This window comes from Bubalus kerabau, chromosome 11 (genome assembly GCF_029407905.1).
Source record: "Bubalus kerabau isolate K-KA32 ecotype Philippines breed swamp buffalo chromosome 11, PCC_UOA_SB_1v2, whole genome shotgun sequence".
Taxonomy (NCBI): domain Eukaryota; kingdom Metazoa; phylum Chordata; class Mammalia; order Artiodactyla; family Bovidae; genus Bubalus; species Bubalus kerabau.
Window position 1 is genome coordinate 65,134,546 of NC_073634.1, and position 17,774 is coordinate 65,152,319.

General features: G+C 39.7%; 1 protein-coding gene across 4 annotated transcripts in view; it reads left to right on the forward strand.

The window, feature by feature from the left end:
- Positions 1 to 17,774, forward strand: part of UGP2 (UDP-glucose pyrophosphorylase 2) — a 58,052-nt gene that overhangs the window by 31,154 nt on the left and 9,124 nt on the right. For all 4 annotated transcript variants that reach the window (XM_055540455.1, XM_055540458.1, XM_055540457.1 and 1 more), the window contains exon 4: positions 17,386 to 17,571. In XM_055540455.1, the coding sequence (XP_055396430.1) occupies positions 17,386 to 17,571 (186 nt within the window). The remainder of the gene's footprint in view (positions 1 to 17,385; positions 17,572 to 17,774) is intronic.

The following is a 17,774-nucleotide window of genomic DNA, read 5'->3' on the forward strand; positions in this document are numbered from 1 at the left end:
CATGAAATTAAAAGACGCTTTACTCCTTGGAAGGAAAGTTATGACCAACTTAGATAGCATATTCAAAAGCAGAGACATTACTTTGCCGACAAAGGTCCATCTAGTCAAGGCTATGGTTTTTCCAGTGGTCATGTATGGATGCAAGAGTTGGACTGTGAAGAAAGCTGAGTGCTGAAGAATTGATGCTTTTGAACTGTGGTGTTGGAGAAGATTCTTGAGAGTCCCTTGGACTGCAAGGAGATCCAATCAGTCCATTCTAAAGGAGATCAGTCCTGGGTGTTCATTGGAAGGACTGATGCGAAAGCTGAAACTCCAGTACTTTGGCCACCTCGTGTGAAGAATTGACTCATTGGAAAAGACTCTGATGCTGGGAGGGATTGGGGGCAGGAGGAGAAGGGGATGACAGAGGATGAGATGGCTGGGTGGCATCACCAACTCAATGGACGTGAGTTTGAGTGAACTGCAGGGGTTGGTGATGGACAGGGAGGCCTGGCGTGCTGCGATTCATGGGGTCGCAAAGAGTCGGACATGACTGCGCGACTGAACTGAACTAAAACAAAAGATGCTTATTCTTGTTTTTGTTTTTTACATCGTGATAAACTTTTAAAGGTTAATCATCATTTTAGTTGTTAATAACTTTTTTTAGTGTCACGTTGATTGGGGTATAATTTACATATAGTAAAATTTATTCTTTTTAGTGTAAGTTTTCTGAGTTTACAAATGCATACAGTTGTGTAACTACCATCACAATCAAGATATAGATCTTTTCCATTATCCCCAGCAACTTCCTTGCTCAGCTTTAAAATATGCTTCCTCTTAAACCCTTGTAGCGCTTGATTTCCACTTTGCATCTTCCCTTAAACACATATACTAAGCAAATATGTCTTCCTAAAGTCTTGCCTTTTTCTTCATTTAAATTTATTTAAGAAGAAGGTCCTCCTAGCCTCCACCCTCAGTTTTATATCAGGCCTTTGTCCTCCTCCTATACCTGCTCTTTAATCTTCCATAAAACTTTCTTTTAATAGCCTCTGGCCTTTCCTCCCTGCCCTACCTTCACTTCTCCAGGGCTGCTCCAACAGTGTGAATTATATAATTAAACTAACAATGTTAACTGCTTTGAACACTTTAATCACACTGCTATTTAGTACCTTAGAGTTTAAAGCTCTTAGAGTTTAAAGTGTGTGTGTCAGTGGCTCAGTCGTGTCTGACTCTTAGTGACTCCACAGACTGTAGCCTGCCAGGCTCCTCTGTCCATGGAATTCTTCAGGCAAGAATACTGGAGTGGATTGCCGTTCCCTTCTCTGGAGGATCTTCCCGACCCGGGGATCGAACCCTGGTCTCCTGCAGCGCAGGCAGATTCTTTACCATTTGAACTACAGGGAAGTCCTAGAGCATAAATAGATTTGATGTTAGAGGCTTCAGTTTTATTTTTTAGGAAATTTAAGATTGTCTCAGTTATTTGGAAGCATCTTTTGTCCACAATTATACTAACACGAGAGTTGACTTATATGGGAAAGGTGATTTTAGTAAAGAGCTAGTCCTCATCACATACACAGATTTTTCTGTTAGAATTCCTTTTCAACTCTCTGATCATCGCATTTGTCCTTCTAATCCATACTGAAGTGGAATGTTCTTTCAAACTTACCAGCTTAGCTGATAAGGACATGGGCCAGATGTTTCACAAGGTTGACTAATTTTATGATTTCAGCTCGCTTCTATAAAAGGATGATGAACATATATCTGTTTGTAATGCTTGAATTTTTTTACTGTCCGTCATGTATTACTTCTGCCTTTAGCAGTTAAAAAAATACCTTAAAGTCTTTGAACTTCCTAGAGTGTCTATTAAAAAGTCTAGATTATAGTAAGGTTTAGGGAGCGGTTGGCACCTTTTCTTCACAGTTAACGTCCTCCTTTGTAGGATCATTGCCATCTGTAACCACTCTGTTTAATGTTTTGGTCATTTAGATTTTCTGTCAGTTCTTTTACTGTCATCTCGTCTCTAGTTTATGAGGTTTAAAGTATACAGTTGTAATAAGAGTATTGCGATTTTAAATCTCTTTGGCATTTTGGAAGTTACTTCAGTTTTTAATGGGAGGGCAGTAAGTATGGGACTTTGAGAGGCAAAAGTATCGAGTTAAAAAACAAAATGCTATATAGGTAGGTAAACACATGAGAATTATAAGTTAACAATTTATAGTATGTGTTTAAATAAACTTTTAATTTTAGAGTAGTTTGATTTCTAGAAAAATTGCAAAGATTCACTGTGTTTTTAACTGGAAACATTACCTAGCTATCCAAGCTAAGTTTTGTTACCCATATCCCATTTTTAAACTTCCTGCTGAGTCAGGAGAAAGCATAAAATAATTGCTGAAAATGCTGATGGAATGTTTCTTGCATGCTCAGGAAAAAAAAGATAGCTGAGAAAAAAACATGGAAATGCCTTAGGGGTACCTATGAGTGGACTAAATATGGGAAAAGATGGAGATAAGCCTTTAGCAAAGTTTTCTTATAGATAGGCTTGTGGAAGAAAAGTGTCTTCATTTTGAATACCGTCCTAAAGCCCTTGGGAAATTGGAAAGTTTTCTATTATTTCAAAAGAGTATGAAACAAACACCATTCTAGAAGTTTTCATTTTTTAATGAAGCAGAGCTTTAAGCATTTTTCATTAAAAACCTTATAAAAAACCTATGTCTGCACAGCTGTATATTCTATAGTTAATGCTTAGTGTCATGTTAGGGTACATGTTATGTCAGATGTAGTGAATCCTTTGTGTTCATGATCTCATTTAATATTCACAACAGACCTGGAAGATAGATGCTATTACTATGCTCATTTTAAAAAGAAGAAACTGACATTTAGAGTTAGTGACTTGTCTGAACAAAAGAAATCCCTGATATGAACCAGGTGACAGATTCCAAAGACCTGGTTCTTTGGTATCCCTTAGTAACGATAATGGAGCTCTACAAGGAGTACAGTCCTATCTTCCTCTCTAGTGCACATGTGGAATGTGGTGTACTTTGTGTGCTTATCAACAACAGTAATAACAGCAATAACAGCAGACATTTGTTTTACAGTAATGTGCCAAGCATTGTCCTCATGTGCATTTTCTTATAAGATCTTCAAATGATTGTAGGAGCTCACTGTTATCTCTGTTTCACAATAGAAAATTCCAAGACTGAGTGGTTTACTTAGCTATTAAGTAAGGGGTGGAAACAGAAGTAAGGGGCAGAAACACAATTTAGGCCCAGATCTGCCTGAGCTCAAGCTCTTAACCACCCTGGCATGTTTTAGAGCAGTCACCAGTTGCCATCCATGTTTTGAAAGGAACTTGAAAGCCTTTAAGCATGGCTTTTCTGTCATTACTCTATCTTTCCTTGAGCAGAACTGTTAAGTAGGCTCTATCTCTTCCCTTAGAGCTTCAAATTCCTTACTTTGAAATTCTAACAGCAACACATTTAACAAGTATTTATTAAATGGCTACATGGCTACTGAGTGGCAAGCGTTTTTCTAGGTATCAGGATACAAGTGAACAAGATAGACAAGGGGCCAACACTCACTGGAGCTTCATTCTGGTGGGAGAGAAAAAACTTAGAAATGTGTAAGTAAATAAGATTATTCTAAAGGCTCATTTCCCATTGTTGCTGTCCTGACCCATGCTAAGGTCAATGGTCACGTCTGTCTCCTTGGCTGAAGTATTTTGTTTAACCTGTAGTCACTGTGGGAGGCTATGAAGGGTCTCTCTTACTTAATTACTTTTATTCTATGAATTTATCAAATATGCACTATTTTAATTATTGGGAATGCAAAAATAAAGACAGTCACTTCTCTTAAATAGCTTACGACTTTGTGCAGTGCTTCCCAACCTTTCCTGTGTAATGACATACACAGAAAACAAACGTGGTTAATGTGAGAGTCTGCTTAGCTAGGAGGAGGGCTCTGGCTGCCTCAGGCTCTATGCAGCTGCCTGGAGGCTTAAAGATATCAACAACACAGGCATGCATTTTTTGAATTTTTGCTTTAGTGGGGAATTCTCAGTTTACACAAAGATGTCGTTATAGTACAAAAGCTATGAGGGTAGTTTCAGAGACAGTTCACTAACTAGATTCTGTCCTAGAGAGATTACCTGGTGTTCGCCACTTTCTGTGAATGCTTAGGTATATTCTTTATAAGTTCTGTCTTACTAAGTGGAATGATATGTTCACCAAAACTTAATTGTGTTCCCAAACTTGTTAATACTAGTTATATTTTTGTGATGATATAATTAATTTTATGTACACCAATGAAATGGGCTTTAAAAATTTATTTCCATGAAAATTGAGTTGAATGCTTTGAGAAAATTGGATGAAGATGAGTAGCCTAAAAGAAAAAAGGTAATTAGGTATATATGATAAGTATGAAAGATTGAGAAAATCAGTCTAGAATGATTCTTCTGCCTGCAGATTATTTCACAGTTGACTAAATTCTTAGTTCACTTTGAAGAAATGAAACTGGAAATCACAGATAGTGTATTATTGGTGTGGTTACATAAGTTGACAGCTCTGGTCAGCAGATCTATATCATACCAAAGGAAAAGATCTCTGTGAATGATTGTATTATTATTTGTAAAAAGCTAAAGTAATTTAAGTATCTAAAACTTTTTTATCATTCCATGTTTGAACTTGTTTTTTAAATTAACTGCCTACCTGTCCTAGAGTGTTTTGGATAGATGGATTTCTGGTACAAGTGTAGCAGGAAAAAGAGTAGTCAAGGAGTTGGAAATCGAAAAAGCAAGAGAGTTCCAGAAAAACATCTATTTCTGCTTTACTGACTATGCCAAACCCTTTGACTGTGTGGGTCACAATAAACTGTGGAAAATTCTGAAAGAGATGGGAATACCAGACCACCTGACCTGCCTCTTGAGAAACCTATATGCAGGTCAGGAAGCAGCAGTTAGAACTGGACATGGAACAACAGACTGGTTCCAGATAGGAAAAGGAGTACATCAAGGCTGTATATTGTCACGCTACTTATTTAACTTATATGCAGAGTACATCATGAGAAACGCTGAGCTGGATGAAGCACAAGCTGGAATCAAGATTGCCAGGAGAAATCTCAATAACCTCAGATATGCAGATGACACCACCCTTAGGGCAGAAAGTGAAGAGGAGCTAAAGAGCCTCTTGATGAACGTGAAAGAAGAGAGTGAAAAAGTTGGCTTAAAGCTCAACATTCAGAAAACTAAGATCATGGCATCTGGTCCCATCAATTCATGGGAAGTAGATGGGGAAACAGTGGAAGCAGTGGCAGACCTTATTTTTTTAGGCTCCAAAATCACTGCAGATGGTGACTGCAGCCATGAAATTAAAAGACGCTTACTACCTTGGAAGGAAAGTTATGACCAACCTAGACAGCATATTAAAAAGCAGAGACATTACTTTGCCGACAAAGGTCCGTCTAGTCAAGGCTATGGTTTTTCCAGTAGTCATGTAATGGATGTGAGAGTTGGACTATGAAGAAAGCTGAGTGCCGAAGAATTGATACTTTTGAACTGTGGTGTTGGAGAAGACTCTTGAGAGTCCCTTGGACTGCAAGGAGATCCAACCAGTCCATTCTAAAGGAGATCAGTCCTGGGTGTTCATTGATGCTGAAGCTGAAACTCCAATACGTTGGCCACCTCATGCAAAGAGTTGACTCATTGAAAAAGACTCTGATTCTGGGGGGGATTGGGGCAGGAGGAGAAGGGGGCGACAGAGGATGAGATGGCTGGATGGCATCACTCACTTGATGGACATGAATTTGAGTGAACTCCGGGAGTTGGTGATGGACAGGGAGGCGTGGCATGCTGTGATTCATGGGGTCGCCAAGAGTCGGACATGACTGAGCGACTGAACTGAACTGGAGCAAGTCAGAGATGAAGAGGTAACATTAGAACTGAGACTATGGACAAGGTAAGTAGGGACCATGTCTGCAATTCATTGTCAGTTCGGAGGGGATCCATTAGGCTGAGCTAAGAAGTTGCTGTAAAATACAGGAGGTGAAAGGTTCTTAGCCTTGTTCAGCAGGCTAGTTGGAATGTATTTTTAGGAGGTGATGAGTGGCTCACTCACTCTGAATTGTATCGGAAATTCCGATTTCTTGTAGTTCTTGGTCACCACTGAAGAAATGACTGCTTCTTATTTTTCCTGTTTTGTTTTTGTTTTTTCAACACCCTTATAAGGGCTAGTGACTTCCTTGCAGTTTAGTTTCTATACATGAATGATATGTATTGAGCAATTTTTTGTAGTTTAAAAATCTCTGCATGCATGCTCAGTTGCTCAGTCATGTCCTACTCTTTGCAATTCCATGGACTGTAGCCCACCAGGTTCATCAGTCTGTGGGATTCTCCAGGAAAGAATACTGGAGTGGGTTGCCATTTCCTCCTCCGGGGGATCTTTCTGAACCAGGGATAGAATCCACGTCTACTGTGACTCCTAGATTGGCAGGCAGGGTCTTCTACCAGTAAGTCATTTGGGTAGCCTCTGAAAGTCTCTAATCTCATGCTATTGAGCTGTAATATTCTTAGTCATATACTTAGTCAATGGGTGAAACTCCAATACTTTGGCCACCTCATGCGAAGAGTTGACTCACTGGAAAAGACCCTGATGCTGGGAGGGATTGGGGGCAGGAGGAGAAGGGGACGACAGAGGATGAGATGGCTGGATGGCATCACCGACTCAATGGACATGAGTCTGAGTGAACTCCAGGAGTTGGTGATGGACAGGGAGGCCTGGCGTGCTGCGATTCATGGGGTCGCAAAGAGTCGGACACGACTGAGCAACTGAACTGAACTGAACTGATGTGAGAAATTACCTCATGCTCAGTGTCAATCATTAATATATTCCACCATTACAAAACCACCTCAAGATGCATACTGAGTTCATTCTGCCTTCAGTGTACTTTTTTATTTTTTCCAGTTTTACTGTAAGGGCAGTGAGGTCAAGAATACAGATGAGAGTTTTAAATCCCAGCTTCATTATGTAGCCATGTAACGTTCAGCAGGTTATTTAACTGCTCTAAGTCTCAGTCTCCTCAGTCATAAAAAGTAGACATAATAAAAGTAAGATTTTAATGACTTTTATTGAGACTGTATGTAAAGCATTTGCATTTACTCAATAAATGTGCTCTGGAAAAGATTGAAGGCAGGAGGAGAAGGGAACAACAGAGGATGAGATGGTTGGATGGCATCACCAACTCGATGGACATGAGTTTGAGGAAGCTCTGGGAGTTGGTGATGGACAGGGAAGCCTGGCGTGCTGCAGTAGAGTCACGAAGAGTCAGACACGACTGAGCAACTGACCTGAATTGAATAAATGTTTACATTCAACAAGTATTTACTAAGTACCTCTTAGATGTCAGGTGCTATCCTGGACACAGTGAAAACAACAGAATTGTATTAAGGTTACAGATGGTATTTCTTTTTTAAATTCTATAACTTTCATATTTAAATATTCTTTGTCTTTGGTTTTGAATATATTTTTATCAGTATATTTATCAGTATTTTAAATTTGATATATATTTTATTTATGATCATGTATACTTTAATTCTTTCTGTATTTCTTAGTTTTTGCAAAATAGTCCAAGTAAGTAAACCATAATTTCCATCCCTGTAATTCTCTTGTGTCAAATGGATTGGTAGTTTACAATTTTTGTTATAATAAAGTTCATCTGTCTCTAATGATTTTTCCTGATTGCAGAGATAAAATTTAGGAAATTCCTAAACTTTCTGGATTATAGGAGGTCTGTGCTCCTGTGGCTAAAAAACTAATGCTGTCCATTATGAAAATGATTAACTGTACTGTTTTATGAGTTACATTGAAGATCCACATAGTGAAAGCCCTGAGGTGTATGTAGAATTGTCTTTGACTGGCAACTCCATCCATATTTATGGATTTTTTTAATCTACTAAACTCAAGATAGATGAGAAGGATTGGCCTTGTTTCAGAGGACTATGGTAGCTATTAAAAGAATTGGGCTCTCATTCTTATACTGTGTGGATGTTTAGGTATTTCAAGGATTTGTGTGTTCATTGTGGGGTGTAAGGTTTAGTGAGCAGGGGAGGCTTTGTTAAGTGTTCTTGGCATTGTATTATCAAAGTTTAGGTGAAAATAGGAAAGATAGCTGATGACCATTATAGGATTCTTTGGTCACTTGTCATTGGACATGGCAAAACTTTGGAAATCAAATGTTTTTTCTTAATTTTTTAATGGTCAGAAATAAGATAATGACTCTTAACTCACCACTTGAAGGAAATATATTAGTAGAAACAGTTGTCAGAAGTGTGAGAGCTGGGAGTTTGCACAAGTGTGTCAGTGCATGTGTTCCTTCCGAAGAGTCTCCTATAGTTGGACATGTAGGTTACTCGTAGTTTTTTGCTGTTGTAAGAACCCTGTAGTGAATATACTTATATATAAATCATTGCATCTCAGAATTATTTCTAATAATAAATATTCAGAAATGGTTTTGTGTTCAGAGGCTATAAACTTATTTTAAGTTTCTGGTTAGGCATTTCAAATTGCTTTCCAGTTTGTACTCCTGTTCACATTGATTTTGAGCTGTTATTTTGAGTGCCAACTGTGTATTAGTAGAGAACCGTACTAATAAAGCCCTGCCTTCATCTAGTTTCTAGTATCTAGAAACCTCTAGTCAAGGTGTAGACAGTAAAAGATATGAAATGTAATTTCAAGTAGTGATAAGTGACATGAAAAAAGAAAGGTAAGGGTACAGGAAGTGAGGGAGTAGAGGTGATATTTTAGCTAGAATAGGCAGCGAGAAGAAAGGACTCTCTGAACCAGCATTTAGTAGAGACCTACAATCTATTTTATTGTCAGTCTTGCTACATTTATTTAAAGCATTAAGTAGTAGTATTTTTAAAACTGTTTGCCAGTTGAGATGAAAAATGTTTTAAAATTTTTATTTGATATTTAGGTTGATTTTTTCCTTTGGTTTATTTGTATTAGTTGTTGGTTATTGGATTTGAGTTGCTATGATCCTTAACCTTTATATAACAAAAAGGCACAGTATTCAAGTTTGGCTCCCCCCGAGAGGGCAATAGAGACTTAAGATGAAAATAAGTGATTTTTATGAATCTGGCTCCTGGTTCTTTCTGAAATTTTTGCTAACATCAACTTTAGTAACTGAGATAGCAGATTGTAGTGAAGGATATTGTATGTATGTGAATTGTTGGATTGGTGCTGATGAGTATTACTGTTTAGAAAACAGTGTTGTTGCCAAGACTTCTGATTTATTCTTTGAAAGGACCTGTTTACTTGCTCTGTTACAGGTTTTTGCTTTTGGATATGTGTAGACTCAGTGTATGAATAGGACAGCTGGTTTTCTTCTATTACTGGAAAAATTACCCTCATGTTTTCCTCTCTGTAGGTCTACTTTAGAATAATTAAAATTAATTTTAAAAACTCAAAAGATGTAGGAATTAATATCTGGCAAAATTAAAATACATACTTGATTTGATAGTTTGTCCTGTGTTTTTATAGTTTATAAGTGGAAGAAGACAAAAGAACTTGCTTAGGAAATGTACTTTTCTAGGCCTAGCTTATAATTTTAGTATGTGATCATTCTATTTGTTTCTTTATCATAGAGGGATCTTTTTTAATTATGACACTAAATTATGGCTTGTAAAAATTATTTTTATGCAGAACATAGTTTTAGATTTAGGTTTTCTTTATGAAAATTGTATGTGATGTATTCTAATTCGGTACTTTTTAAAAATTAAAATAATGGTTGTTTGTAATCAGCTTTCTAATTAATGATGACAGCACCGTTGTTTGACACTTAGTATTTAGTAAGATAAGAAATAAGTTCCACAGAATAGATTTCATTTAGTAACAGCTCTCTTTGCTCCATTCATTTATTCACTTATCTACTCAACAAATGAGTGCTGCTAATGACCATGACATATAATTAAAGGTGATGGATATGGTAAAGGGAGGATCATATGGCTGGTACTGCCTTCCTGGAGTTTACAGTCATGTAATAGATACGGAGCACCAGACAGACAAATTGGGAGACAGTGTAATAGTTACTGATAGCAGCTGGTAGTACCTGAAGCAGGAAGTGAGGGCTTTGTCAGATTCACTCCTGGTCGTCTGAGGGTAACAAAAAGTCATTTTGTTCTGTGGTTCTCTGACGCCTTGACAGAGTGTGTATGTATAGCTGCACATGTACGTGCACACAGAAGACTGACTTTTTAAAAAATTCTTCTAATTGTGGTAAAATACTCATAACAAAGTCTACCATCTTGACCATTTTTAAGTGTGCACTTCAGGAGGGTTAAATATATTCCCCTTGTTGTGCAGCCTCCAGAACTTTTTCAGCTTGCAAAACCAAAACTCTGTACCCATTAAACACCACTTCCCCTTCCCCCTTCCCCTGAGCCTGTGGCAACCACCATTCTGCTTTCTGTCTCTATGAATTCGACCCTCATGTGAGTGGATAAACGTCTTTTTAATCTTAGGTTTTCTTTCTGTTGTTTTGAAAGTTGCCAGAGTTCCGCTACCAACTACAAATCCTTGGTTTTGCTTTCCTGTATGAATATGAGGAGATGAAAAAACCCCGGGGGATTGTTCTGTGGCCGTGCTCTTGCCAGTGGCGCCACAGGCCAACATTGCCTGTGGCGGCTTCAGGTCTCTGGCCATCCTGAGAAGTCCTTAGCACGGAGCCTTAGGAGGAGCAAAGTTTGAACAGGCAGCTGCTGCTGCTAAACCACTTCAGTCGTGTCCGACTCTGTGCGACCCCAGAGACGGCAGCCCACCAGGCTCCCCTGTCCCTGGGATTCTCCAGGCAAGGACACTGGAGTGGGTTGCCATTTCCTTCTCCAGTGCATAAAAGTGAAAAGTGAAAGTGAAGTCGCTCAGTCGTGTCTGACTCTTAGCGACCCCATGGACTGCAGCCCACCAGGCTCCTCCGCCCATGGGATTTTCCAGGCAAGAGGACTGGAGTGGGTTGCCATTGCCTTCTCCTTGAACAGGCAGAGATGTTATCAAAACTTGGGTTTTTATCACCACGGAAGACTGTCTTAAACCAGGGTTTGGCAGATATTTTCTGTAAAGGACCAGATGGTGAATATTTTAGGCTCTGCATCCCTGTCACTACTGTTCACCTCAGCCACCATACCATGAAATCAGCCATGGATGCTGTGTAAACTTGCAGGAGCAGCTGCCTTCCAGTAACTCTCTGTGAAAACAGGCCGTAGGTCCAGCTGTCCCACAGGCTATAGTTTGTTGGCCCTTGTCTTGAAACTATCCTCAGGCTACACATAACTGGAGAGTGATGAGGTAGAACCCGTACCTAGGAGATTGCTAAGCTGGTTGGTGACTTGGGGCAGAAAGAGAGATTCAATACCATATTTATGAAATTAGTGCCATTGATTATAAGGTATACCTTTTATGTACCGCTGAGAAAGAGAAAAGAGCAAACAATGGCTGTATGATTCATCCTGGTTTTAGAAATGTTAAAACGTGAGGTGGGGTGGAGAATGTGTCTGAGTCGGTGATGTAGTGCTAGCACAGCCAGCACTTCGATTCTTCTGTGGGCCGTACACTTTGCTTAGCACTTCACATGCGTAGTCTTGCCCCTCTGCCATCCTCAGCACATCTCCTTACGGTCCCCGGTGGCCGCCTGAATGAACTCTAGTCACCGTGTCTTCCACACAGCAGGAAGGAGGAAGAAGGGCATGTTGTCCCCTGCCCTTTCACAGAGACTTCCTGGGAATCTTTGAGCTCACTTCCAGTTAATCTCAGTGACCAGGACTTTGGCACAAATAGCTCCAAGCAAAGCTGGACATGTGGTCTTTTATTTGGGGTGGTGGTGTGCCCAGCTGAAAATCAGGGTTCTAAAATGGGAGGGAGAAAATGACATTGGGGTAGGCAGCTAATAATCTCTGCTGTGCTGTGTCATTGCTTTGTTTTGTGAATGATGTAATCAGGAGAGAAACATCTTCAAATTCTCTTTTCCAAAAGATCACCACCTGCAAGGTGGAGGTTAAGGTGACCTCCACCTCCCTAAGGTGGAGGGAGTTAAGGTGACTGGAGGCCACTGCATTGATGAGGGGTAGGTGGGATGGCAGCCATGGCGACAGAGAGTTTCCTGAGGCTGACGGGCCTCGGTCATTGGTCAGGTGTGAGCAGGCTCTTGGCTTTGCAGTTGAGTATGTCCTGGTGCCACAGAGACAGGAGCAGATTTCCAGAAAGAGGAAGTCTACTTAGAAGGAACTTGAAAAGGAACAGGCAGAAAGAGAAGGAAAATAGAATGTGGCCTTTCAGAAGTCAAGAAGAGAGCATTTCAAGGTCTAGGGAGTGGTCAGTTGTCTCCGATGCATCTGAGAGCCGAAGTTTAAGAGAAACATTGTTATTATTGACCAGATTTAGCAAAGAGGAGGATGTTAATGACCTTGATAAGAGCAGTTCACTGAACTATGGAGAAAACAAGATTGTAGCAGCTGATTGAGTGAAAAAGAGGTGAGGTGAGGAAGTAGAGGTAAGTGCAGCAGCTTTTTAAGCTTTGCCTTTAAGAAGATGGAGAAAAAAGGACAGAAAGGGGTGAGTGTATGCTTTGCTATTTTCTTTGTTTTTTTAGATGTAAAGTATTTGAGTATGTTCATGTCTATGGAAAGGAATAGATAGGGAAAAGCTGACTCTGAGGCTGGGAGATTGATGAAGTGGGACTCTTAGGTGGGCACTAGCAGAGAGATTACTTTGGGGCAGGGGACAGCTATTCTGTGACCAGAAGGAAGGGGAAGCAACAGAGGTGGTGATGCGGGAAGGTCCTGGGGATCTGTTCTGGAGGCAGAAGGTCCAGGGCACTGCAGTAGGGGATGGTTTTATTCGCCCTGTGATATGAGCTGAGCTTATCTCGGTGGCTGACAAGGTGTTGGCAAGTTTGCTGGTGGATCATGTGATAATATACGTGATTTGCCAGCTTTTCCTGAACAAGAAAACAAACCTCTGGTCTAGGTAATTGGTTGGAGCGCTCACATGACCCAGATTTTGGTTGTTACCTTTAGAAATGTGAAATGAAGAGACAGAGTGAGAAAGCACCCAGCACAGGCCTTGGCACACAGAGGCTGCGTGGTGAGGGTTTGCCGAACACGCGAATGTTCTTGGAACACTGCCTGCACATATGGAATGTCATTTCAAACTTGTTTTACTGTTTACACAGCTCATTTTCTTTTTGGAAAATTTGCTTTTGTTGGAAAAAAACAACTTTCTCAATAATCATACCCTTCTGACCCATAACAGGGCAGGTACTGTTAGCTTGTTTTGGGTATTTGGCACTGTCTCCAGGAATAGCAGGAATATGCTACCAAGAACTGGGTTATACTATTGCTAATGGGAACAGTGTGTCTCCATGACTGTGTAATGAATTCAGCTTTTCTTCTAACTGGAAACTAAGTTGTGAACAGACTTGGCAAGGTACAGGTCATAGTAGACAGTTTTTAAAAGATCTTTTAAAAAATATTTCAGTTTCTGCAAAAAAAACTAGATTACATCCTAGAGGGAAGAATGCTGTTTAAATTATGATTTTTCATAATTTCACAGCTACTTTCTTTGTTCATTCCACAGAGGAGGTTGAGTATTTGACACATTGTTTTCTCCCAGTGAGAGGAGAACGTGAGTGGTTTTGTCTCCCCTGCACATTTTGCAGGGAGCCTCCTGAGGTTTGCCCCGCGTTACCAGTAGAGGTTGCCCTGCTGTATATTTACAATGCCACAGAGGTCTTCGTAGAACACTGAATTCTATTCATGTCTTGAAGAAAGAGAAACACGGTGATCAGGCTTGAAAGCAGAGATAGCACTGTGCGTGCTAAGTCATTTCAGTCCTGTCTGACTGTGACCCTTTGCACTGTAGCCCACCAGGCTTCTCTGCTCATGGGATTCTCCAGGCAAGAATACTGCAGTGGGTTGCCATGCCCTCCTCCAGAGGATCTTCCCCACCCAAGGATTGAACCCGTGTCTCTTACTTCTCCTGCACTGGCAGGCGGGTTCTTCACCGCTAACACCATCTGGGGACTACTGGTGACTGACTAAAGTGACTCAGTCAGAATAACATCTAGGCTGTATCCAGCAGCGCATGGTACTCCCTGTCATCTCCCAACCCTGTTCATCTTTGCCTGAGTGGATGTCTTTGTGCATTCTCCTGGGGGAGCGCAGGGAGGGAAAATGGAGAACACATGTAATAATGTCCCTGTGACTAGGTGTGTCCAGCATAACTTCAGCTGTTGCCAAGCAATCTTCCAACACAGGTCCTCTTGGCTCTGGAAATAAACCAAGCTCTGTGGGATTGCTTGGTGAGGTCCCTGGTGGCGGGTGTGGACAGCATCACCAACAGAGGGAACTTGTATTGGTATATGGGGTGATATATGTGATGAAAGCTGAGCTTGCCACCTCATTTAAACTGCAGTAAGCTGTAGACCAAAACTGTCTTGGCTTCCTTCCATGCATGCCTGCTGCCTTTCTGTGTGTTTAGTCTGTCTGTGCAGAGTCGGGTGGATTTAAGCTGAAGTATAAGTGAAAGTGGAGGTTTCTCATAGCAATGCTGACTCGATGACTCTGGACATCTTCCCCCTGGCTGTACATTGTTACTTCACACCTTGTGACTTCTTCCCTTTCTCTCCATAGTCCTTTTCTTGTTAACAGTCAGTTCTTCAGCAGGGCCTGTATTTAATTAGCTGCTATATTATAGCAAGACAAGTAGGTATTACTGAAAGCACCACCTAAAGAACCATGGTTCCTTGACATTTGTAGGGGTTGGGTGACTCCCTGCCCACTTAACTTGGGGTACAAGGTTCTAAATAAGGCACTTCACAGAGAATTCTGGGCTCCCACCTAAATGATAAACAAGTTTCTACTTGGGAGTTGCCTGCACCTGGACCCAGAAGTCTACATTAGCTCAGTTTTGGAATTTAATGCTGTTCTTGGATCAGCTTATTTTATTTCACCCCAAATATTTGAAAGCTAATTTAGAAGTACATTTTAAATTTAAACTGAAGTTCTCAAGATACCAATCTTGGGAAGATTTGAATCAAGACCAAAAGTGTATTTAATATACCTTTTGGCTGAAGGCAGATGGCCTAGTGTTAAAGTCATTGTGAGGCTGGGACCTTTGATCACCATTATATAGAGAATAAAGGAGGATATATGATCACCATTATATATAGAATAAATTTGGGGGATACAAGAAAAAATTTGTTTAGCCTCCATAGACTCAGTTGTAAGGAACTGTCTTCTTAAAGCATTCTAGTAAAATGCATGTTTTGAAGTTTGATTAATGTGAAGAAAACATTTTTTTCTCTAAATACTTTATATTCTTTATCATATGTGGATCAAAGATGTTCTGTCATGAATATATGTGATATTGGGGTTTTCTCCTCTCCTGGTGAAACTTTAAGGCTCCAAGGTTGACATTTGGTTTTTAATTCATCTACACAGATGATATGAGTCAGTGTCATTGAAGTTAAAAAGAAAAAAGGTTATATTGAACAAAAAAAGGATTTTGGCAGAGTTTTATTAAAACAAACTGAAACATAATTCTGATTGTTTGGTTGATATTTTTTAACAGGCCATCTAGAACTGCACATGCTGCTAGCCATGTATGTTGATTTACATTACTATTAAATAAAATTTCAATTCCTCAGCTGCATTTAGCACTGTCTGGAGGGTGACAAAAATGGTGAAAAATGCTATCCTGTTGCTCTTTTGACTGCATACCTAAATATGAAGAAATTTCTTTTTACATTGTTTACATTTTTGTAAAGTTTCTGCCTTGAAATGACAGGCTGCCCATTCCTAAGAGATAATGGAAAATTCATAACTCAGGTGTTGAGTAGTGTCTGAAACCCTAAGCCCTGCCATTCTGTACTGTTATCAACTGTATTTGAAAGAGCAACGTTTTCTCAGACTTATACTCTTAGAACCGTGGTTACACTTGTAGTATTATTTTTCATTCTTTTAATCTTTTATTCAAAGCTGAGTGTATTCTGTTTCTTAAATTCAAATGAAGAGAATCCATTTTCTGATTCACTAAACTAAGACTTCAGAACATGTATTCTACTCAATTTCAATACCTGCAAATGGAGTAAAAAAGTTACATAAGCCTCGATTTGCCATAGACTCTGTCAGCCTGTATTCCAATTCTTTGTATCAGTCTCCTCTTCTCTCAGATCTGCTGCATACACACATATCAACTTTATTAAATGAAAGCATTTGTCTGGAAAAATCTGCATTAATTTGGAATCTCCTGAAACATAAATAAGTCACTTTAAAAAAAGAATGCTAATTAAACCTTGAGAACATTGTGCTAAGTGAAACAAGTCAGTCACAAATGACAAGTCCATCGTGATTCCATGTCTGAGCCATCTGGAGTAGCCGGACTCATGGAGATAGAAAGTAGAAGGTTTATTTCTCATTGTTTCTAATTGTTTCTCATTGTTTTCTAATGAGTGTAGGTCCAGTTTTGCAGGATGAAGGAGTTCTGGTTTTATTTCTTCAGTCCCCTTAAGTATTATCTATCCTCCACCATGGTGTAACTAAAGAGTACATTTGATGACCTATTTCATAAAAGAAAAGTAACAACAAATGTTCTGTAAATGGACAGAAAATATACTGTGATCTTTTTAAAAGCTCCATTCTTGTTGTAAGATGTTTAGACTTGTTTGTGCCTCTCCTTCTAACAGAAGAATTTGAGCTTCCACTGTCATTGTTCCTTTCCTGTGAGGAAGAAATTGAAGATTAAGCCTCTGTGCTCATTTCAAACTTGTTTTACTGTTTATACAGCTCATTTTCTTTCAGGCAAAGTTGCTTTTGTTGGAAAAAAAAAAAAAAAAACCTTTCAGATTGCAAAAAATCACACCCTTGTGACCCGTAACAGGGCAGGCATTGTTGGCTTGCTCTGAGTGTTTGGCACTGTCTCCAAGAATTGCAAGGAGTATGTTACCCAGAACTGTGTGATCATATACATACTTCTCCAGAACCTAAGCAGACTCAGAGTGCACCAGAAAAATGTACAGATGTGAATGAGTTTGTGCATCCTGTTTGCTATGTTGATGCACATTGAGAATTCAGTGCTTTTGAAGGTAGTCCAAGAGAAGGATGTTCTTACCAGCCAGCCAAAATATTTGTAGACTGTAACTTTTTCCCCTCTTGTGCTCCACTGTACTGTAAATGAACCACTGAACTACTTCTGTGTGCAAGGGAAGTTGCTGATAAGAACTTAATTTTGAACCAGAAGGGCCCTGGACATTAAAGAAAATGTAGCTGAAACTCTACAGAAAAAGCAAACCTCTTCAAGGAAGCATGGAAATAACCTTGGTGTTGATTTGGTTTAACCTCTTAACAACGTTAAAAATTTTTTTCAGATTCAGCCCTATGAGAAGATAAAGGCCAGGGGCTTACCTGATAATGTGTCTTCTGTGCTGAACAAGCTGGTGGTGGTGAAACTCAATGGTGGTTTGGGAACCAGCATGGGCTGCAAAGGCCCAAAGAGTCTGATTGGCGTGAGGAACGAGAATACCTTTCTGGATCTGACTGTTCAGCAAATCGAAGTAAGTAGGAACGTTGAGCCTTTCTCATGAACTACCAAAATGATGTTCAGTTTTCAGGTTACTGTAAATGTTACCTTAGAAAATAACAGATGCGGATTTGAGCTAGTCAAGGAGCATGCTATCTTTAGTCTTTTATTAACGTGTAAAAAAAAGGTTTGGTGTTCCTAAAAGCAAATCCTTAGGGTGATGTGAAAGCTTTTGAT